Source organism: Mercenaria mercenaria, chromosome 9, assembly GCF_021730395.1.
Source record: "Mercenaria mercenaria strain notata chromosome 9, MADL_Memer_1, whole genome shotgun sequence".
In the NCBI taxonomy this organism is placed as follows: domain Eukaryota; kingdom Metazoa; phylum Mollusca; class Bivalvia; order Venerida; family Veneridae; genus Mercenaria; species Mercenaria mercenaria.
Genome location: NC_069369.1, coordinates 19,361,779 through 19,385,735, shown reverse-complemented (window position 1 = coordinate 19,385,735; position 23,957 = coordinate 19,361,779). Strand labels below are relative to the sequence as shown.

Sequence of the window (23,957 nt, the reverse complement as noted above, 5' to 3'; positions counted from 1 at the left end):
CACTTGTTGTGGTGCCTAAATAATGGCCGAAAGTGAAACTAAAATCTAGGTATTTCTGATAATATCTGCTCATTTTTTGTATTCTTTAAAACCTAAGGTATTTTGTTATAATTCTCTGCACCTAACTGAGAACAAAATATGGAAAACGGTATAAAGTTCGATTTAATCATATTTTATTGCTTTTAAAAAAAACCATGTAACATAATAAGTACACAACTATGGTGGCATATTTCTGCCAGCCACATTTCCACATATTTATCTCGATTTTTTTCGTTAAAATGTCACTTATTCAGTTATTATCTGGCAAGTGACAAAACTGCTTGTTAACCACTTAAAATTTCTTAACAGGACAAAACTCCTTGTTAGTGCCCACTACTGTCATCCACATATTCACTTACGTTAACTAGGTATCTCGATGTTTGTCAGTTAGTCAGTTATGATTGGCAATATCCCGTAATCGTCCCTTATCATTACGGAATAAATGAAAATACATAAAGGGGCATAACAATTATGAAAATTTATCATTCCAAATCCTATCTATAAGCACAAACCATTAGGGGTGGTGGTAGGGGATGAGGTGGATATACACTCATTCATTCTGTCACAGGGTGAGAAAAAAGTGGTGCCAGACCGAGACTCGAACCCGAGGCCTCGGAATACTGTTCCGATAATCTACGGACTCAGCTACCCGACCGCCTACACATTTTCTCCTCGTTTAAATATTCAAGTTCTATACCGTGACATACTTCCCCACCATTTTGAAATTCGTTCCCGAATTTCAGCGTGTACTTTATAAATCAAGCCATTACAGGTGTCGGAGACTAACCAGTGTAATGCCGTCAAGGCCCCATGTTGGGCGCCAAATGTCATAGGATGAGAAAAATTTGCAGCAAGATCGGAACTCGAACCGGGGCCTCGGAATACCGCTCTGGACAATGCTGTACCGACTGAGCAACGCGGCAGCCTATACATTTTCTCCCCGTTTCAATATTCAAGTTCTATACCGTGACAATTCTGTATAGGGGAACCGTTAATCGCTAATTTGGCTACGAATATTAACTGGATATCAAGAAAACTTTCACAATAACCACTTATTTATGTGGATGGCAGAAGTAAGCACTAACAGGCAGTTTTGTCCTGTTAACATAATTATCTGGATAACACGCAATTTTGCCACTTGCCAGATAATAACTGGATATGTAGCATTTTTAGCTCATCTGATTTTTTGAAAAAAAATGATGAGTTATTGTCATCACTTGAGCGGTTGTCGGCGTCGGCGTCGGTGTCGGCGTCGGCGTCTGCGTCGGCGTTGCCTGGTTAAGTTTTATGTTTAGGTCAGCTTTTCTCCTAAACTATCAAAGCTATTGCTTTGAAACTTGGAATACTTGTTCACCATCATAAGCTGACCCTGTATAGCAAGAAACATAACTCCATCTTGCTTTTTGCAAGATTTATGGCCCCTTTTGTACTTAGAAAATATCAGATTTCTTGGTTAAGTTTTATGTTTAGGTCAACTTTTCTCCTAAACTATCAAAGCTATTGCTTTGAAACTTGGAATACTTGTTCACCATCATAAGCTGACCCTGTACATCAAGAAACATAACTCCATCTTGCTTTTTGCAAGATTTATTGCCCCTTTTGGACTTAGAAAATCAGTTTTCTTGGTTAAGTTTTATGTTTAGGTCAGCTTTAATCCTAAACTATCAAAGCTATTGCTTTAAAACTTGCAACACTTGTTCACCATCATAAGTTGACCCTGTACAGCAAGAAACATAACTCCGTCCTGCTTTTTGCAAGATTTATGGCCCCTTTTGGACTTAGAAAATATCAGATTTCTTGGTTAAGTTTTATGTTTAGGTCAACTTTTTCTCTTAAACTATCAAAGCTATTGCTTTGAAACTTGCAACACTTGTTCCCCATCATAAGCTGACCCTGTACAGCAAGCAACATAACTCCATCCTGCTTTTTGCAATAATTATTGCCCCTTTTGGACTTAGAAAATCATTTTCTTGGTTGAGTATTATGTTTAAGTCAACTTTTCTCATAAACTATCAAAGCTATTGCTTTAAAACTTGCAACAGTTTTTCACCATCATAAGTGGACACTGTACATCAAGAAACATAACTCTATCCTGCTTTTTGCAAGAATGATGGCCCTTTTTAGACTTAGAAAATCATGGGTAGGACAATATTTCTATTACACTAAAAAAAATCAGATGAGCGTCAGCACCCGCAAGGCGGTGCTCTTGTTAGAGAAAACTGTCTACATAAATAAGTGGATATGTGGTTGGCAAAAATATGCCACCATACACAACAGAAACAGGAACATGTAATTTATTTAAAGCAAAAGGATCGGACCACAAGTTTTACCAACATTAATGACGGCCCTTTCCTAACAAAGTTAAGTAACAAAGTTCGTAATTTATGTGTAATATTTAAACCAAATGAATAAGAGAGAAAAAAAGTTAACTGTTTGGATAGCTATGTATGCACTTTCATATGGCTGTAGAGACAAGTTAGAAAAAATAACAGTATTATTGAAATATTTGAGAACTGGTTGAAAACAAAAGTACATTGACTAAATATCATGTTACCAAAATACACAACGCCTTTAAATGTAATGGAAGAAAGCAAGTAAGGTTTCAAAAGATATTTAGGGGTCTGTCACATAATTTGGAAATGAGAAACTAGTTACAAAATTAATATAACACGAAAATAAAAAAAATACCATTAGAAATTGAAGTCTGATACACAATCCAACCCAAATAAAACTAAAAGTAATGTGGTATTCATTTAAGATTACCCCGTATGATTCCCTGTGAAACGGTTTTTACTGATATTTTGATTATTTTAGTGTAACTGCAATTTCCTCTCCACCACAGCACTTTGATTGCTGTTAATTTTGATGTTCGTCTCTCAAATATCGAACAGAACGGTGGGAAGGTAAATCCGAAAACGGAAGACTGTCTAATCGCTTCAGGCGATATATGACCATTTTGTGTCGATTCGCCGTAAAACCCTACTCACTCTTAGAACAGGAACAGTAGGCCTTCTGGGATCTTAAAAGATCACAGTATGCCCTTGACCTTGGAAATGAGCAGAATAACATCTAGGATTTCTCCTTACAATTTCATGGCTGTCCATTGATTTATACCTGCAATATTATGAACTCCACACAAGAATGCTATCACGAACGGCAAATATAACGATATTTCTGTGTTCATAAATTATTTTCTTCTTTGATAGTCTATCCAATTTACAATAAGTACAGTGATAAGCTGGTTTCATAACTGCTAAAACAAATAATATCGAGTGATTTAATATTGTAATGATTTACACGTGCCTTATGCAAGCTGCCATATTTCAGTTATATAAGACTTGATTACCTGATTTATGGTAGATAATGATAATGCATTTATTTAATGTACATATTAATACAGATGAAAATAACAAGAGAAAAAAAAAACCTGTATTTACGTGCAAGCCATCCAACAAAACGATAAAAACAACGGGTATTTCTGGATGTGAAAGCGTGAATATGTACGACAAACTTACACTACCATTACCAAAAACTAGCACCTTTTATAGGTTTGTAGTGAGTGTCGTAATGTTTTTTTCTTCTAAATTTCATATGGTTTTCCGGCCTGGACAATAACATTTAATCACTACGCTCAGGGAATTAATTGCCCTTTACCACCAGGGGTTTGGGTATCACCCTTTCTTTACCTGTGAAGATTCGGGAGTCACTTGCCCTTCATCGCTGATGTTTCAGCTTTGACAGTTAATGCTTTCATTCAATGAAACTGTCTGTGCATTGTCGGCGGTGGTAGTCAAGTAACCATCGGAAAGAAAGTTCTGAAGGATCTTCTTGGGTCTTCCATCCGCATTAAATCTGGAAGGTCTTCATCTGACATATTTTACCTGTTTGACACATATTAACTTCGACATGTTTTAGGTACTTCTATTAGCTATTCCATGATTTCGGTTAAACGAACCAGTAAATGTTGCCGTCACTGGATCTGGCAATGACATCAGGAACTTTTGTATTCAAATTCTCTTGACAACTAACTGCGCGTGCCAAATTTTTGTCGATATGAACCACTTTATGTAGCTGTTGTGCTGTCAACAGATATGTACCTTACATGCGTTCATTGCTTTTAAAAAGACTGAAAAGTTTTTCGATTTTGATTATCTCCTAACAATCAGAAGTGAAAATAGAAACTTTCATTGTTTTGTACTCCGCGCACTCCTGTTAAACAAACAACTTGACTACATAGAGAGTACATATTACAAATCGTTCTAACAAAATATAGACATTGGTTACAATTGTGCGGATCAATGTCTCTGACTTTTCAATGAATCTGAACAAAGTGACAGTAAAAAATCTATTTGCTGTCGGTTATTATATTTTAATATATTACAGGGGTTTGGGCGTATCAGTATGAAAGTGTCTACATTTCAACATTTTTTAAACAAATAATGGAAAGCTTCATTTCTGTGCGATAACATTTTGATCGTTTTTCTTATTATTTTTCTATTATGTATTATTATTATTATTTGTTTTGGACTTTGGTCGCATTTAAAGTCTTTCGTATTTGAACACTTGCTTTTCACACAACATATATCTCTTGTACCGGGTGTTGTGGTAGCTTCTTTCCAGGCCGAGGACGAGGTAAAAACTGTATTGAAAAGCAAATCGAACCTCAATAAATCTGTCTACAAGGATGTTTTTGTTCATGATGACCAGACAAAAGAAGAACGATTGGCAGCTAGCAACATGAGAGCTGTCGTAAATGCAATCAACAAAGGTGGTAGTTTATCAGTTTGACGAAACAGAATTGTGAATAATAAGTTCAATGGGCATAATAATCCCATGAGTAATGTTCAGGCACATAGTGGTCGTATAAATCAGGGAGCAGCTGTGCAAAATTCAGACGGTAGAAACCCGTCACAGAACGCTAGAAATGAACAGGGTCAGCGAGGTCAAGGACAAGGTTACAGAGGAGGGTCAAGAGGTCAAGGACGAGGGCGACAAGCTTATGGACGCGGTTTTCAGAACAATCACCGAGGGAGAGGTCAACATTAGGTCAAAACGGGGTTTTAGAACATTAACGGCTGGAGTCAGAATGAGAACTGTGATAATTTTTATATCAGAAAACATTGTGTTAACTTTTTAGACTTTGATATCCTTGGTCTAGCAGAAACACATCTTATAAATGATAATGTCATAAATATTAAGGGTTTCACTTGGTTTGGTAACAACAGAAAACATTTACATGTAAAGGCCAAATCTGGATCTGGTGGAGTTGGGTTTTTAATAAATAATTATTTTTTAAGTAAATATAACACATCTGTTGTTGAAAACACTCATGATGGTATATTATGGTTATCTTTTGAAAACAAAGTTTCTAAGTTTAAGTTTTTCACCTGTGTGTCATATTTACCACCATGTAACTCATCTAGACAGGTTGAGGCTGAAGTTTTCTATGACAATTTATTGTCATCCATTTATACTCTTCAAAATGAAGGACCAATTATTTTGTGCGGAGACTTAAATAGTAGAATAGGAGATAATGATGATTACATTTCAGGAATTGACTGTTTACCTGAAAGAAATATTGTTGATTTTTGTATGAGTAGTCATGGTGAAAAATTATTACAATTTTTGATTGACACCAATACATGTGTATTAAATGGAAGGAATTATGTAAACAATGATTTCACCTCAATATCTACTAAGGGTTGTTCAGTGTTAGACTACTTTATTGTGCAACATGAATATTTACATTGTTTTAGTGATTTTAAGGTAACACGAGTTTTAGATTTGTTGATGGAAGTTCAAGATGTAATTGGCTTAACACCTGTATCTATACCTGATCATTCAGTTTTGTCATGTTTATTTAATTTACCAGTATTTTCTGAGGATAATGCTAGCTTTAATATAGATGAACATGCTCATGAACAAAATGTTTATTATGATAAATTTGACTTGAAAAATATACCTGATAGTTTCATGGAGTCAGACTCCATTATTCACAAGGTTCATGATACTGTTTTTAAACTAGAACAGGGAATGAAATGTCAAACTGATATTGACAGTGCTTATAATGATCTATGTAAATTCCTTAAAGAGGAAATGTATGAAAATATCAACCATAGAACTATTTATATGTCTAATAAGTGTAATAAGAAACGTCGTATTGCTAAACCATGGTGGAATGATGACCTATCCTACCTTTGGAATTCCCTCTGTATATCAGAAAGAAACTGGCTAAAATGTGGATCTGTCTCACAATCTGAAAGAAGGGCTCTAAAAAATTTATTTGTTACAGCTCGCAAACAATTTGATAGAGCAGTCCAGCGAGCAAAACGCTCTTACTGGGTCTCTTTTCAGGAAAATTTAGCTGCAGACTGTAATACAAATCAGCAAGAATTTTGGAAAACTATAGGTAGGATAGGTGTTGCACATTCCAAAAATAAAAATATACCAATAGAAGTAGTAACGGAAGATGGTAGTATTTCCACTGATATATCTCAGGTTCTTAACAAATGGAAAAATGATTTTAGTTCCCTTTTAAATAAGAACTATGAGTGTAATCAAAACCAAGATCATGATAGTAGTTCCTATGATAACTCAGAATTAGATGAAGAAATGAATGTTTTGAATTCTAACATTACCATTGAAGAAATAAAAACAGCTAGTTTTAAGGCTAAAAAAGGCAAGGCAAGTGGTTTTGATGATATTCCCATTGATATATTTAGAAATAAGTGCAGTATTTCATTTCTGCACGTTTGTTCAATGTATGTTTTACAGTTGGTAAAATACCAACAAATTGGGGAAAAGTAATTATTGCTCCTATTCCAAAGTCTAACAACGCTGATCCTCGTGATCCATTATCTTATCGTGGTATAGCTTTATCTTCGTCAATGTACAAAGTCTATTGCTCTGTATTGAATAATAGATTGTCTGTCTGGTCAGAAAACAATGATATCTTAGCAGATGAACAAAATGGTTTTAGGAAATCTAGAAATACTATAAATCATGTATCGACTCTTTCTAACATAATTGATACAAGGAAGAAGCTTAAACAGTCCACCTTTTGTGCCTTTATTGATTTCAGAAAAGCTTATGATTTCATAGACCGCAGTTTGCTGTGGAAGAAACTGTTTGATATTGGCATAGGGGGTGGCATGTTTAATGCTTTGAAATCACTGTATCAATCTGTATCATCATGTGTTAGAATTAATGGCCGATATACTGATTGGTTTGAAAACACGTGCGGTCTGCGTCAAGGTTGCTCTTTATCACCTTTGCTTTTTAATCTATTTTTAAATGACTTGGTTACGCAAATAAAAGCTACAGGTAGAGGTGTTCATATAGATAACGAAATAGTCTGTATTCTGTTGTACGCAGATGATATTGTGCTTATAGCGGAAAATGAAAATGATCTTCAATATTTACTTGATTCATTATCAAATTGGTGTTCTATGAATTCTATGACTGTAAACCCAAAGAAAAGTAATATTATACATTTTAGATCACCTTCGGTTACAAGAACAGCCCATATCTTTACATGTGGTGAACATAATTTACAGACTGTCAATCAATACACTTATCTTGGCATTCTTTTGGATGAGCATTTAGACTTTGATAAAACCACAAAGTCTGTTGCACAAAGTGCTGGACGAGCACTTGGACTCTTAATAGCAAAGTCTAAATGTCTCGGTGGCATGCCATATAATGTATTCACCAAACTATACGATAGTACAATATGGCCAATAATATCTTATGGTGCATCAATTTGGGGTATTAAGTCTCACTCTTGTATCAATGCCGTACAAAACCGTGCAATGCGTTTTTATCTGGGTCTGGGGAAATATACTCCGACTGCAGCTGTATTTGGTGAGCTTGGTTGGCAACCTCCGCATGTAAAGCAATGGGTATGTGTTGCAAGACAATGGCACAGATTTATGAAAATGGATGTTTCTAGATTGAATTATAAGGTGTATGATTATTGTAAAAGAAAGTCAAGTAATAGATGTAAGAATTGGCAATATAACTTTGTACAACATATGAGCTTGATTAACTTGTCTCAAACTTTAGAACAATGTACTCTTTTTTCATCCAGATCTTTCTGTGACATTGTTGAAGAACATAATATGAATATTTATATTAATGACTGGAAAAAACACATAACAAGTCAAACTGGTTCTAATGGTCGTGCCAGAAATAAATTGCGCACACACTAACTTTTTAAACATAATTTTGAAAGCGAAAGATACGTATATATTCCGATGCCTCTAAAACATAGATCAGCACTGGCTAAGTTCAGGTGTGGGGTTGCACCCATACGGTTGGAAACAGGGAGATATGAAAACATAGCTGTACATGATAGAATATGTCCAATTTGTAAATCAAGTGTAGAAACTGAAATCCATGTATTAACCCAATGCCCAGCATATGAACCACTTCGAAATGTGTTGTTTGATCAAGCTAAGGATATTAATGCAGATTTTGAAAATTTAAATGATGAACAAAAATGTATGTTTGTACTCTCCAATGTTAACATTGCTAAGCTAACTGCCAAAACCTGTGATATTTTAGACCATTTCATACTAGAGCGCATATAGTGCACCTGTCACCCTATTGTTCAAATTTTATCATTTCTTTTTTAATGAAATCTTAAGACACTAATGTAAATGGTGTTATGATTAACGGACATAGCTTACTTTTTAAACACTTTCTTGTATATAAATTCAGACATATGTAAGGTGTATGAAGGTTTAGTGACAGTATCCCAATATCAGAGATAATTACTCGTTAGATATTTCTGGCACGACTTTTCGAAGAGAAATAGAGCTACTGCACTCTACCCAGCGTCAGTGTTGGCGTTGGTTACAGGTTTTTGATAAAGTCAGATAGTTCTGTTACTGTCAAGTTATTGACTTGAAACTTAATATATTTTGAATTTTGATGGAGTTATACCCCTTTTGTACTTAGAATTTTTTTTTATTAAAAGTTTTTTGATAATGTCAAATATTTCTGTTACTAGCAAAGCTTTTGTCTTGAAACTTAAAATAGCTATTTACTATCAAGGTCAACATCAGGAGAAACAGTCCCACAATTCTGAATTTTTGACAGAGTTATGTCCCTTTTTGGTAAAACTTTTTGATAACATCAAATTCAAATATCTTTCTAATTGTAACTATCAAGTTATTGACTTGAAACTTAAAATAGAATCAAATCCCATAACTTTGATTTGAATTTTGACAGAGTAGTTCCCCCTTTCTGACTTAGATTTTTTTTTTAACTGGCAAAGTTCTAATTCAGAGTCAGGCACTGGGAAAAGTTGAGCCCGCTGTCTTATGGGCAGCTCGTTTTATACTTTAGTATCTATATACCGTAATTGGGATCTGGGTATCTATGCCTTCATACAGAATGTTAGAGTATTTGAGTTAAAATTAGAAGTAAACCATCTCTTATAACTCAAATTCATGAGTGGCAACACATTTATTTTATATATGTTTTATGTATGATCTCTTTGTATTGTGTTGATGAGATGTAAATAAACTAAATAAACTGTATCCTACAATGTGTATTGTTAAAAATGGGTTAACGGCAACATCTGAAACCAAACAAATGTGGTTTATGGTGAAATGTCCGCAGTGTTTTTTTTCTTGTTTTTTTTTTCTCTTCAAATCCTCTTGTTTGGATTTTACAAGAGACTAGATTAAAGGAACTTTTTATTCAAAACTTGATATATCTTTTAAAGTTATCTCTCCAAATTTTATACAACTTTAAATATCTTTATAGGTAAATATGATGAGCTCAGTACTTGTTGGATCAATACGGCGCTTTACGAAAACAGCCTGACTGACTTGAAATCACGGCTCATCAACAATGGATGTCAATACTTTGCAGAGAAAAAAGTTACTGTCGTCTGACTTTTGCTTAGTTTCCAGGGAAATTTTTTTATTTTATATGGTGTAAAGTCTACAAACTTGGTGTTGTCAACAGTTTCCGGGATATACAGATGAAAGTTATTTTTAATTTTTTTATATGATTTGGTGAGGTTTACAGTGAAAGGTCCATACCTTTTATGACTTACTTTGATCTACAAAATCTACATTTTGCGTTCTTCAGCAGAGAGGAAGTCTGTTTGTTTTGTCACATTTTGCAAAGTCCATGTTTTTTTTTGTGATATATTTTAAGAAGTCTACATTTTGTGTAGTTTAATCCAGAGAAGCCAACACTTAGAGTTTTCTGCAATGCTTGCGTACATTTATACGTAAAGTCCACATTTACTGTGAGATTTGTATAACCGTGACTTTGAAACATGTCATGTTGTTTTATTTCTGCTATTTACTGACGAGAAATCTTCATTTAGATATCCTTAGCCTTTTCACAATATTTGCTGGAACAAGCTGGTTCCTGCTCAATAGCAGGTCAGTAGGGCAGTTCTAATCAAGAAAGATCTAACATCAAGTGTCGTGTCTTCACGTTTACAGAAATAAAACTTGGCAAACAAACAAGATTTCACCGATTGTCTGAAGAGCAGTTATTCTGCATCTTTACAGGAGACTGGTGAAGTATTAGAAATATTTTATACCATAAGCAGATTGCTAATACTAAATGTGAATGTAAATAAATTTAGAGCATTACAAGATATTCTTTTATCCATTGACAATAGACACCCCGCATATTTATATGCAACTCATGAATATATCAATGCGAAGTGATATTTGCATGACGTTAAATGCATACATGCTTAAGCATAAAGGTTTTGTAAAACATAAGCATTTTGCATTTAATAATTCAGCGATTAGAATGGCGCATTGACATTCCTTCTTGGCCAACTGTTAATTGCGACAATGTTGGTGTGTTCGTAAGACAATTCATATCATAGAACTGGGTTAGGCCTAAAAAAACTTTGTTTCCGGTAACATGCTCAAAAAAATTAGGGTAGGTATGTCGGATTTTTTTTTTTTTTTTTTTTTTTTAAGGGAGACTTTTCGGAAATTATTTTTGTGTCAAAAATGAATACAATCAAGGGATTATGCCTTTAGAGCATCACTTAGTTGGTTTCTGACATCACTGACAATGTTTAAAGCATAAAAAGCGCAGTTTTGCAATTTTTTGTTAAAAAGTTGAAAAAAAAATTCTCCAAGGCCATAAAAACATTTAGGGTCGGGCCAAACATTTAGGGTTTTTTTACGCCTTAGTACCTTTCCTAAAGATACCATATATGGTCATATCAGAATTGTGTCAATCAAACAAGGTCAGAGATTCACCGAATATGAATATTTCTTTATCTCGCACATCAATTCGGTTAATTGGCATATCCGGCAGACGATATACCCATGAATTCTACCCGGAAACCTGTCACTATTAATGGAGATTTATTTCTTGTCTGTGGAGAAAAAAGATAAGATGGTTCATTCATAAATATCGGTTTTATTGATTAGCAATCAGCGTTCGCTTAATAAGAAACAGTTTTGTTTACAATAAACGAAAGAACGGCTTTCCGAACAGAAGCAATAAACAAAATGCATGTACAATACATTGATTGTAGAAGCCGAGACAAAACAGCTGTACTTTTCATTAAAAAAGAACTAAACTAATACACTTTGTTTGTTGTTTATCGTTGTAGAAACGTACAAAAAAATGCCATTTATTCAGGTGGAATTGCTTCCGTCCTTGGATGGTCTCAAAACAGCTGAAACGAGGCTATGCACAATGAATGTTCTTCTAAACACGAGACAAGCGGTTTTTTTGCAACATTTGCGGCATTCAGACGGAAAGGGACTTTTAATCCGGGGTTTCAGGGTAGAAAACAGAACTATGTTGCACAAAAAGCATAATTTTAGGCCGATCTTTAGCGAGAGGTATTGTCGTGGGATCAGGGTTCCGGGATATAAAGCGTTTCTTCTGTACAATTCTGAAATTGGTCTCCAACCTCATATTTATAACCTTGGAACCTTAGTACTATACTATACGTTTGCAAATAGATACGCTTTAATTAAATTTTGCTATATTATGCACTTTAATTAATTGAATATATTTTAAGCTGTAATTAACTTACTATATTATCCGATTAATTTTCATCAATGTATATCAGTTGAAGGCCATACTGGAAATAAGTTGTAAAATATCTGTATTTGTACACTTAGTATGTCACCTTCAGAAAATAAAGTTATTATTATTATTATATTATTATTATCCATTTGCAGAGTGCATGAATCCCTTATATTAGGAGAATCTCCAGTGCATGGTAACTGATTTGCCTCTCCACCTTTTGGAATAAAGACTTACTGTATATGTATTTAACCAAATTGTTGATTGAAATTTCCAGATATAAGCATATTTCAGTACAAAAAAACAAACAAAAAAAAACAGGTACATGTAATTTCAGTCTGCACTAAATTTTCAATATTTGCTTCAGCAGAAAGAACACTGTCTGGATCACAGCAAGTGTAAGTGATATAAACATATTTTTCACCAAGTACATTTAATAGTGGTTAAAATTTCATACTTATGTACGTGCAAGTATACCTGAGGAATCCCATGCTTTATTTCAATAAGCGTCCGAGGGGTCAATACTGAAACCATTTCAATTTTCACAATGTTGAAAATCCTAAATCTGAGCCCAACACTTGTATATTTACGGGACTAGATTTCAGCACGTACTCGTATCTATAGGCGTACACATGCGTCACTTTTTTCAAGACTACTTGTGTACATTTTATTACTGAAATGCTATCAAAATATGTTACTAAATATAAGAACATTTCTACACTATGTTTATTTTGGAAAGAATTTTATTGCGTAGCGGTGTGTACATGATAAAATATTATTTTACTTTATAAACAAACATGTCGTAAATTACATAAAAACAATCAAAATGAAAGTGAACTTGAACTTATTTCAAGACAAAGTATGAAAGGCTTACTGCTGAGCCTCTTTTTGTAAATATATACTTCACATATACTTAACAAACTAATAAAATAGATATAAACTGATGTAGTATAAAGATTTCATTTCAGGCCCTAGTTCTACAGCTCGTTTTGCTCTCATTCGCCCTTGAAATATTCTAATATTAAAAAATTCAAATATTTTATCAATAGAAATTGTTTGTATCTACAGGTGGAATATAAGAAGTGGAACACGTTTAACAAACGTCAAAGATATGAGTAATAATTTAAAATTTTGGCTTCTATTAAACTGAAAGTTTTAAAATTTAAAACAGCCGAAAATATATATGCAGATCTGGAATAATCAGTTACTTTATATACAATCGGCACAATTTCCGATAATTCGTTTCACCTTTACTTAACAAATGCACATAATTTATTCTAATTAGTAACACTATTATTTTAGACAACAAAAAAGATTTTTATCGACAATTTTTTATCTATATACCTTCTAGGTCTTGGTAGAATGAAATATATACTAGTACTATTTTTGTACTATTTTAGAAATACCAGTTGTGAACTTGAATAGAGAAGTGTGAAAAGAAACGTGCGTCTTCAAAGGTTATTATTTTTTTTAAATATTTTTTCTTATTGTCCATGTAGTCATGAGAGAATACTTTCGATAACAATATGAATCTTTTGTAGTCATTGTTCCTCTACGACAGCACCTGTGGTTGCACGGTACCAAAGTTTTATGGATAGTGTCAAAAAGTAGTACCAAATATCGTACACACTTAAATATTAATTATGTTGTAACATTGTTTGAAAGTCAAAGCTTTTTGCACGCATAGTTATGTCTTAATGTAAAGACTTGATCGAATTAGGATTTTAGAACACGCTCGTGACACGGAGGGCTTCAAAGCAGATACACGTAAGTCAATCTGATCCCGTTTGAGTTTGAAATTTTAATATCAGTTATACTAAAACTTCAAGGTTGAATTCCACCTGAGGCTGACCATCATTACTGAATTGTCACTCGAAAATTGTTACTAACTTAAAATTTAGTTTAAATCATGTCATTTTGATATAAATGACAAATAAAGTTTCATTATCAAACTCAGCTGAGACTGAAAACGTTTTGTGAACACGGGGCCTGGCTCTGGATCTGTAACTTGTTGTCCGACTCTCGGCTGCCAGTCGCAACATTTTCACGCTACAATTTTCAGACTAGAAGTGGGCACAGTTAGAGTACAATTACTATTAGCTATTGCAAACGTTCTAGAAGAGCCTGTGAATTCTGTTTTCAAGACCTCAGATATAATCATGTCCACGTGGCTTTGTAGGCTAATGTAGGATCGAATGTTAAGAATTAAGTCCTAGTTCAATGGCTATTTTGAAGTGACTAGTTTGATTATCAGTCACAACTGGAATTGTATCTAGAATTTCTAGTACAATTTACAATCAAAATTTCAATCTTAAACTCAGCTGAGACCGGAAACTGTTAAGTAAAATAGTTCATTGGCTAATACAATCAGTTTGATTCCAATCTATAATTCATGTGGACTTCGGTACCAGGGCAGGGAATTTTTCAAGATTTAGCAATTAACAGTAATTATAGCTTATGTCACAATTTAAATATTTTTTTTAAATACCTGCACGCTATGGTGGTATGGTAAATATTATTGGGTTATTAGATAAGAGAATTCAGGTGGCTTCGTTTAATGACATTTTAGGACAGGAGCTGTTATACACTGAGCGAAAATCTGCTCATACAAAGACAATTCCAAAATGCTTACCGATAACCTCTCCCATTGTATTACATTGTATTATTTTCTGAAAAAGATAACCCCAAATAGATAAATGCGTGCGATTTTTTTTTTTAAATTTTAATTCAGAAAGCCCGTCTTAGAGGATGTGCCAACAAAGTCATTTTTGTTAATCTCTAGCTCTTAAGTGTCATGCGAAAGCGGAAGTTCTCTTTGAAAGTGTTGCGCAGAATCAAAATGCTTTTCGGGACGCGGCGGAAGAAGCGTTCCACCGAGAAAACGACTTTCAGTTCATCAAATTAAAAAAAAAATTATGTTGTAAAAGTTACTTGCGGGAGAACAGGGCTGTTTTTTTATCTAAACTTAATGTTTCTTGAAATTTCGGCTTTTGAATTGTTAGATATAAGGCTTATTGAGTAAATGAGTTTAAAAATAAGCCTGTCGAATAGTTTAATTTATAGGACCTTTTACAAGTTGTGGCAAAAAAAAAACCTAATTTTAGAGACAGTCGTTAGCTTCCTTTCTTTTTGAATACCAAAGCAGATCAAAGAGTTAAGGCACTTCTAAAGCTGAAGTGATAATATTTCAATTTTATATCCTCTTTACAATTGGTATTACGTGCGGACGTATATGCCTTTATTATAAAGAAAATACATTTTCCTTTAAGTTCAAAAATTATTACGTCAATATTTTTTTCAAGTTCTTTAATAGCACAATACACAGGATAATTATTATCTCGTTTAAGACTTTATTGAATGTACATAAAGTGGACGTAAATTAAAATTAAGGCTTTTTAAAGGCTAAGTACGAATCGTTCACATAAAAGTAATAAAAGTATATAAAGACGTCTTCAATGAAAAGATTACGATGACTTCAAAAAATTGTGAAATTCCTGAAGTGTTTAATTTAAAAGGTATTGTGTTTGTTTCGTTTTGTCAATATTGAATATAACCGAGTAAAATGGTTCAGAAGTAAAATATCTAATTAGTGGGCACGTGTATATCAGGTTCGGGGTATTGCAAACTGTGTGTTTTGGGTTCTATTACCTCTTGAGATTTATTTTTTGTATATTTAAGTTCTACATGACATATGATGTGAAGTTATTGTGAACACTTCTTCGATATTTCGAACTAATAAGTGAGGTGTCATTTGAGCCGCGCCATGAGAAAACCAACATAGTGGCTTTGCGACCAGCATGGATCCAGACCAGTCTGCGCATCCGCGCAATCTGGTCAGGATCCATGCTGTTCGCCGACAATTTCTCTAATTGTATTCAATAGTCTTTGAAAGCGAACGGCATGGATCCTGATCAGACTGCGCGGATGCGCAGGCTGGTCTGGATCCATGCTGGTCGCAGACGCACTATGTTGGTTTTCACATGACGCGGTTCAATTTTGATTCACAAGAGACAATATGTTTCTTTTGGGACGAAGTAAGAGCCCAAACTGTATTTCGTATACCCTTTCAAACAATTCAAAAGATAAAATGCATATTTTAATCAACTTTGGGAAAGGATAATGAGTAATACGGCAGTGATTGCATATTCATAAACATCTGAAGTCAAAGAAATTAAAATTCCGCCGTTTGCAGGTTTACATTTTGTATGTGTTATACATGAAAGCCGAAATGGAGAAACATAAAATACCAAAAACTCGTCATCAAAATGTAAACTGTCATGAATAAGAAAAATTATACCAAATATAATTGGTGAACTGACACAACAGCAATACTTTTAACAAAATATTATGTTAATAGGTAGTTTGTAAGATGCAGTTTGGAACTGTTCGTGTCTTTTTTTCGAGCAGCGTTTGCCCCATCATTTAAAATATTTCTACATGTTTGAACTCTTACTTCAGATTAAATCCCCTACTCCCATTTATGTATTTTTAAATGACATTAAGTAATATTTTGTTTTTGTTCTCGTGCATATTTAAATCTGGTACTTTTACCTCATTTTTACCTTAACCCAAAGTTACCGTTTGGCTTTTCAGAATATTTAGGTCGGCTTTCTATATTCTTAATTCAGAAGACCCTGGAAAGACATCCCAGTTCTGTTAACATTTATATTGACAATGACTACGACCCAGTCGCAAAACGAGACGCCACATAAATTATACAACTAAATGAAAACCTTTCTATAATTTCTTTTTTTATTTATTTCTTTAACGAAATATTATCATAAAATATAAATAAATACAAATGGAAATGAATGTATTATGAGAATTCCATTCAATGGTAGAAAACGATCTTAATGTATATGATGACATATCATGCAATATGATTGATACAAAATTAATTAATTTGACATAGTCGTAAAAAGACGTTTTTAGGTATCATTGATATTGAATATTACTTTCTTAACTACTCTGCTCTTTTCAGACAGCATGATTTAGAAAAAAGAATCATTTTCAGTTAAAAAAAAACTGAAAGAAACCGATCAAATGTATCTTACAAGGAATGGTGTCACCATGTTTAAATTGTAAACAATTGAAAATTGGACTGCATTCTTTTTTATTTTTATTTTTGTTTGCTCTAGTTTTCCTCTGCAATAATTCATATCAACAAGGCAGTATTTGATTTGGAAGAACCCTTTCTTTCTGTTATTAAAGAAAGTAGTAATTTGGTTTTCTACAGAAGAAAGTGACACCGGAATGATACTCGTTGAAACGGTATGGAGTCATTTTGACATTTTTTCCAATATTTTTTAATTAGTTTGAATAATGAAGTCTCTTTTCAAAGTATAACCATACGTCTGTATGTATAATGGTCGATTTAAATGAAATTGAGAAGATATATTAATGGTATGACATGAATTACATTTAATTGCACTTCAGTACTTAAAAATTCCTATACAATTTTTAAAGTAAGGCAAAGCTCATTAAAAAAATCTATTAAGTTCATAGATTTATCATAAAAAGTAAACTAAGATGACAGAAATCAAACTTGCCTTTTCATACAATCACTAAAAAATCTAAAACATAATAAATTAACATTTCTTATCACAGGTTAATGCTACTGTCAAGACACTGTTACACTCTATATGTACATACGGTACAGAACCTTAAAATAATATGAAACGTATATTTTCTAAGAGTCAGACATACATACTTTCTGTGTACACAAATGTCAGCAATATAAAACGTAACAGTTATGAATGGAAGCACCGAGATTACAAACATCTTTTTTTCATTATTCGGCAAATGTCATGTGGACATACGTGTATCAACATTCGAGCTGTAGGTAAATGTCAATGTTCTATATGATAGCACCAACTTTGCATTAGTTGACACATGCAAGCAGCCCCTGTCTAATGTCTTTGCATTATAGCCGTCATTGTATAAGGGCCTTTAGGAACCTAAATTTAATCCAGCATAATTTATCAAATGCCTCATTCTATCCGCTTCCGCCGTTCGAAAGTAAAAAACTTTTACCGTCGTTTGTTGTTTTAAATTGTTTTTTGGCAGGTCGCAAGTAGCGACAATCCTCTAGATCTTCCCAGTCTTCTTCCCGTGTCGGAGGCGGTAATAAAGGCGGTCCGGAATAATCTCGCAAAATAAGGGGACGCGGTGTCAGCGTATAAACAGGCGGTAACATTATTGGCGGCAATTTCAGTGGCCGCTCCCGCTTCACACCGTCCTTGGGCCGGTTTTGTTTTTCCGTTTCTTCAGGTTTCAAACTTGGAAGTCCTTGTTCAGAATCTTCCTTAGTTTCACTATCTTTCTTTTCGCTATCATCCGAAAGTCGGTCGAATGAAATCAATGTCCCGACATCACCGTTTTGAAACAGAATGTTCGCCTGTAGTGTTCTTTCACTAGAAGATTTCTGAAGCTTGTGCAATGCCTTATTGTCAATAGTTCCATCCACAGATAATATCCTCTTTAGGAGCTTCATTCTGAACTCATTTGGAGGAATATACACTGGGGACTGAGTCTGTTTGCTCGGCGAAAAGCTGTCTTCTTGTTGCGACATCCGTGCCTTATCTCCCGCTATCGGCGGTATGCGAGATAACGTTTGGGTTGCCATCTTAGTTGTCCGATTTTTGCGTACTTGATCGAGAACAAATTGTTTATATATCGAAGATGACCCACGCTTTAGGCCAGTTATCAACAGTCTGTATGTGGTACGTGTTTGAGATAAAATGTTTGAAGCAGTTTATGAACAATTCAAGAGTAGCTATTACAACACTAGCGCTGATAACAATGTACTTACTGTACTCTGTTCTCTGCTAGGAGATAATGGACAAGTACTGTCCCAGTCAGGTTACAGTAAAATGTAAATTGAGAATCTTCTTCAAAATTTGTCCACAAAAATTTAGAAATTAATTCACCCACTTCAGTCAACAAAACTTTCCAATCTGAATCGATCTGCGGAAAATTGTTTATGGCAACATCCCCGGTAAAACAGCACGAATTCTAATCTCACTCAATCACTCAAAATGATTTCAGTTCTTTAATCAATATTGTAATTCAAAATATCATTCACTTGAACATCAATAATGATTTGAAAAAAAACGTTTAAATGTTCCTCTCTCTTTAGCCGCAAAGTGTCGTCTGCTTGTACCGCTCTGTTCGCGCCTGTATTTATACTCTCTCACGTTTTCAAGTGCGCCCGGTATCAATGAATGTCAATACAATGAACCTTATTGATACACACAACAAATAAGTTTTAAAAATAACCATTTTGTAGTTTATTGTGTATCGATTGACTGTTTTCAAGTTAATAGAATTACAAATCCCATTAATAACTTGAAATAAAGAAGCATCGTTGTTTATTTTTTATTTTTCTTAAGCATGCCGACAATTTATTTATGGATAAAAGGTTAAGAGAGCGAAACAAAAGCACCGCCTTTCTGGTGCCAACGTTCGTCTGACGCTGTCAGACATAAGTAATATGAAAAACAGAGTTTATGGTTCCTGTCCAAGAAAAGAAGTACCACTTTTTCAGTAAAAAATGGGACATATTTGTACCAAAACGAACGAGTGTTATTGGTCCATTTACGGTTCTGGTCACGATTAACAACTCTACCAAGGTTGAAAGCAATAGGTCTTTTAAATAGGAGAAGATTATCAAAAATACCATTTTTAAGTGTAAAAAGGGTGTATTCTGAATTAAGGTATATACCAGTGTATCACGATTTAAGGCTATGCCTCTTACAGCATTGAATAAACGTACACCTTAACAAAAGGTTACAAAATACAGCATGGTACTTATATTAATCATTCACAACTACACTTACTTACATCACTATAGGAATGAATGTCGCCGTACGTACATCACTTTAGGAATGAATGTCGCCGTACGTACATCACTATAGGAATGAATGTCGCCGTACGTACATCACTTTAGGAATGAATGTCGCCGTACGTACATCACTATAGGAATGAATGTCGCCGTACGTACATCACTATAGGAATGAATGTCACCGTACGTACATAACTATAGTAATGAATGTCGCGTGTATACATAACTATAGTAATGAATGTCGCCGTGTATACATAACTATAGTAATCAATGTAGCCATACTTACATCAATTTAGGAATGATGTGGCCTATTTACGTACACCAGTATAAGAATGAATGTCGCCGAACATACATCAATTTAATCTTATAAATGAATGTCCCGTACGTACATCATTTAATAAATGATTGTTGCCGTGCGTACATCGTTTTATAAATTGATGTCGCCGAACGTACATCGTTATCTGAACAATGTCGCCTGAGTACATCACTAAATAATTGAATGCCGCCGTACATACATCACAACAGAAATGAATGCCGCCGTACATATATCACAACAGTAATGAATGCCGCCGTACATACATCACAACAGTAATGAATCCCGCCGCCTTACATACATCACAACAGTAATGAATGCCGCCGTACATGCATCACAACAGTAATAAATGTCGCCGTACATACATCACAATAGTAATAAATGCCGCCGTACATGCATCACAACAGTAATGAATCCCGCCGCCTTACATACATCACAATAGTAATGAATGCCGCCGTACATACATCACAATAGTAATGAATGCCGCCGTACATGCATCACAACAGTAATAAATGTCGCCGTACATACATCACAATAGTAATGAATGCCGCCGTACATACATCACAACAGTAATGAATGCCGCCGTACATACATCACAACAGTAATAAATGTCGCCGTACATACATCACAATAGTAATAAATGCCGCCGTACATACATCACAACAGATATGAATGCCGCCGTACATACATCACAACAGTAATGAATCCCGCCGTACATACATCACAACAGTAATGAATGCCTCCGCCGTACATACATCACAACAGTAATGAATGCCGCCGTACATGCATCACAACAGTAATAAATGTCGCCGTACATACATCACAATAGTAATGAATGCCGCCGTACATACATCACAATAGTAATAAATGCCGCCGTACATACATCACAACAGTAATGAATCCCGCCGCCTTACATACATCACAATAGTAATGAATGCCGCCGTACATACATCACAATAGTAATGAATGCCGCCGTACATGCATCACAACAGTAATAAATGTCGCCGTACATACATCACAATAGTAATGAATGCCGCCGTACATACATCACAACAGTAATGAATGCCGCCGTACATACATCACAACAGTAATAAATGTCGCCGTACATACATCACAATAGTAATAAATGCCGCCGTACATACATCACAACAGATATGAATGCCGCCGTACATACATCACAACAGTAATGAATCCCGCCGTACATACATCACAACAGTAATGAATGCCTCCGCCGTACATACATCACAACAGTAATGAATGCCGCCGTACATGCATCACAACAGTAATAAATGTCGCCGTACATACATCACAATAGTAATGAATGCCGCCGTACATACATCACAATAGTAATGAATGCCGCCGTACATACATCACAATAGTAATGAATGCCTCCGTACATACATCACAATAGTAAATTAAATGAATGCAACCGTACATACATCACAATAGTATTGAATATCACCGTACATACATCACAATAGTAATGAATGCTGTAATGAATGCTGTAATGAATGCCGCCGTACATACATCACAATAGTAATGAATGTCGCAGTATGTATACCATTGTAGTAATAAATGTCGCCATACGTACATCACTGTAGGAATGAGAGTGACGGTGTACATTTCTATAGGAATAAGTATTACGGTACCCACACCACTGTTGGAATGATTGTCTTGGTACGCATATATCGTACATAAGTGTGACGGTATGCACATCACCAAGGAAATGAATTTGACGCTACGCACATCATTATACGAATGTACATTACTACAGCTATGAGTGTCGCGATGTAAATATCTATATAGGAATGAGTGTCACGGAAGCCGCTAACGGTGTGCACACCACCGCAGGTATGAGCGTCAGGGTGCACACATCACAGAGGGAATGAGCTTCATGGTGCACGCATCACTAAAAAAGAGTGCCAGGGTGCAAATACTTCTGTAGGAATGAGTGTAAGATATTCGCAATGAATTTGTTACTGATGATACTTTTGTGCTCAGATCCAAGATGATATTACACACACCGCTATCGGAATGAGCGCCAGTGTGCACATAGCACAGGAATCAGTGGCACTCTAACAATATCAGTTACGTAATAAATGTCACTGTACCTAAAGCAGAGTTAATATCATGATACTTAAATAAGTGGCTCACAAATTGTCATGGAGTGTTCAGTATATAACATAGCGTTTCGATAGATCAGTAACGTATAGTAAATGTAACAGGTTTAACTACAAGGTTATAGTAAATGTCACTTTATTGTACTACAGCTTTGTTGAGATGCCTACAAATACTAAACACTGAATGTCACAATTTTGAAAGTATATCAATACGACATTGAACGTCTGCATGAACAACACGGAAGACTAAACGCCACGACAAGACACATCAGCTGTGTTCTAAAAGTAAAAAATGACTGTTACGGAACGCATATCAGTCAGTCACGTACTTAATGCCAAATTACATGTATCGTTTCGTCACTAAATGTCATGGTAAATGCTTAATATCACGGTACTTGTTTCGTTTTGACACCAAAGTGTTTAGTAAATGCTAAATGCCACGGTACCCGTTTTGTTTTGACACCGAAGTGTCATGGTAAATGCTAAATGCCAGGGTACCCGTTTCGTTTTGAAACCGAAGTGCCATGGTAAATGCTAAATGCCAGGGTACCCGTTTCGTTTGAAGTGTCATTTTAAATGCTAAATGCCACGGTACTCGTTTCGTTTTGACACCAAAGTGTTTGGTAAATGCTAAATACCACCGCACTCGTTTCGTTTTGACACCGAAGTGTTTGGTAAATGCTAAATGCCACGGTACTATTCTTCTTTTTGACATTAAATGTCATAGTAAATGTCACGTTAGTTTGTTTTGTTTTGACGCTAAATTGTACGGTGAATGCTAAATACCATGGTACTTTTTTCGTTTTGACACCGAAGTGTTTGGTAAATGCTAAATGTCACAGTACTTTGCTTTTTTTTGAAATCAAATGTCATGGTAAATGCTAAATGTCACGGTACTTGTTTTGTTTTGGCATCAAACTGTATGGTTAAAGCTAAATGCAACAGTATGTTCAAAGGTCTGCGTACATTCAGAATTGGTGTATAGAATATCAGAACAGGATAGAAGTTTTTAGAACAGAAATTTTATTACAGACTTGCACATCATAACACATGATCTTTCTTACACTATTGTAGTACTCAAGAAAAAAAAAATTATGATTTCATTTTTTGTCCTAAATAAATGGAATCATCGATTTAAAGACATGTACCAATTTTAGGAAAAGGAATTGAATATTAATGTTATGCATTTTAACTACAGAGTCACTGGCCATTTTCTTAAAAAAAAAACAACTTTATAAATTCACAACAAGATTAACGACCAAGGCAAAAGATCTTTTTACTTAGCCTGTCATGTCATACAGACATCCACAATATGCTACAAATTTTAAACAGTTTTGCAAGGACAAAACGGAGAATGTTTGAAGTTACAAAATCAAAGGCTAAGAAATCAAATTTATGACCGATTGATTATAGCCCTGTATCGTTTTTCTTTTGTTGATTACAACCCGATAAAATCCGAGGCAATTGAAAATAAATAGTCCTGTAGGTTTGTATGTCATTTTATTTGATTTCAGATTAACCACGTTTGCCCTCAGCGTACTTTTATTCTAAGACGGCTAATTATCGTCCATAGAAAGTCTGTTTACGGCGAAATGTAACTGAAAAC

The 23,957-nt window shown here is 34.6% G+C and overlaps 1 protein-coding gene across 1 annotated transcript; it reads right to left on the bottom strand.

Annotated features, from left to right (window-relative positions):
* Positions 1-16,818: 16,818 nt before the first annotated feature.
* Positions 16,819-19,240, bottom strand: LOC123546628 (uncharacterized). The gene has a single exon (XM_045333069.2). It carries the CDS (start codon positions 18,698-18,700, stop codon positions 18,071-18,073), a length of 630 nt encoding a protein of 209 aa, XP_045189004.1. The 5' UTR covers positions 18,701-19,240; the 3' UTR covers positions 16,819-18,070.
* Between the last annotated feature and the right edge of the window lie 4,717 nt (positions 19,241-23,957).

Coding starts and splice junctions, on each gene's coding strand:
- LOC123546628 (XM_045333069.2), bottom strand. CDS start 18,700: ATGGCAACCCAAACGTTATCTCGCATACCGCCGATAGCGGGAGATAAG.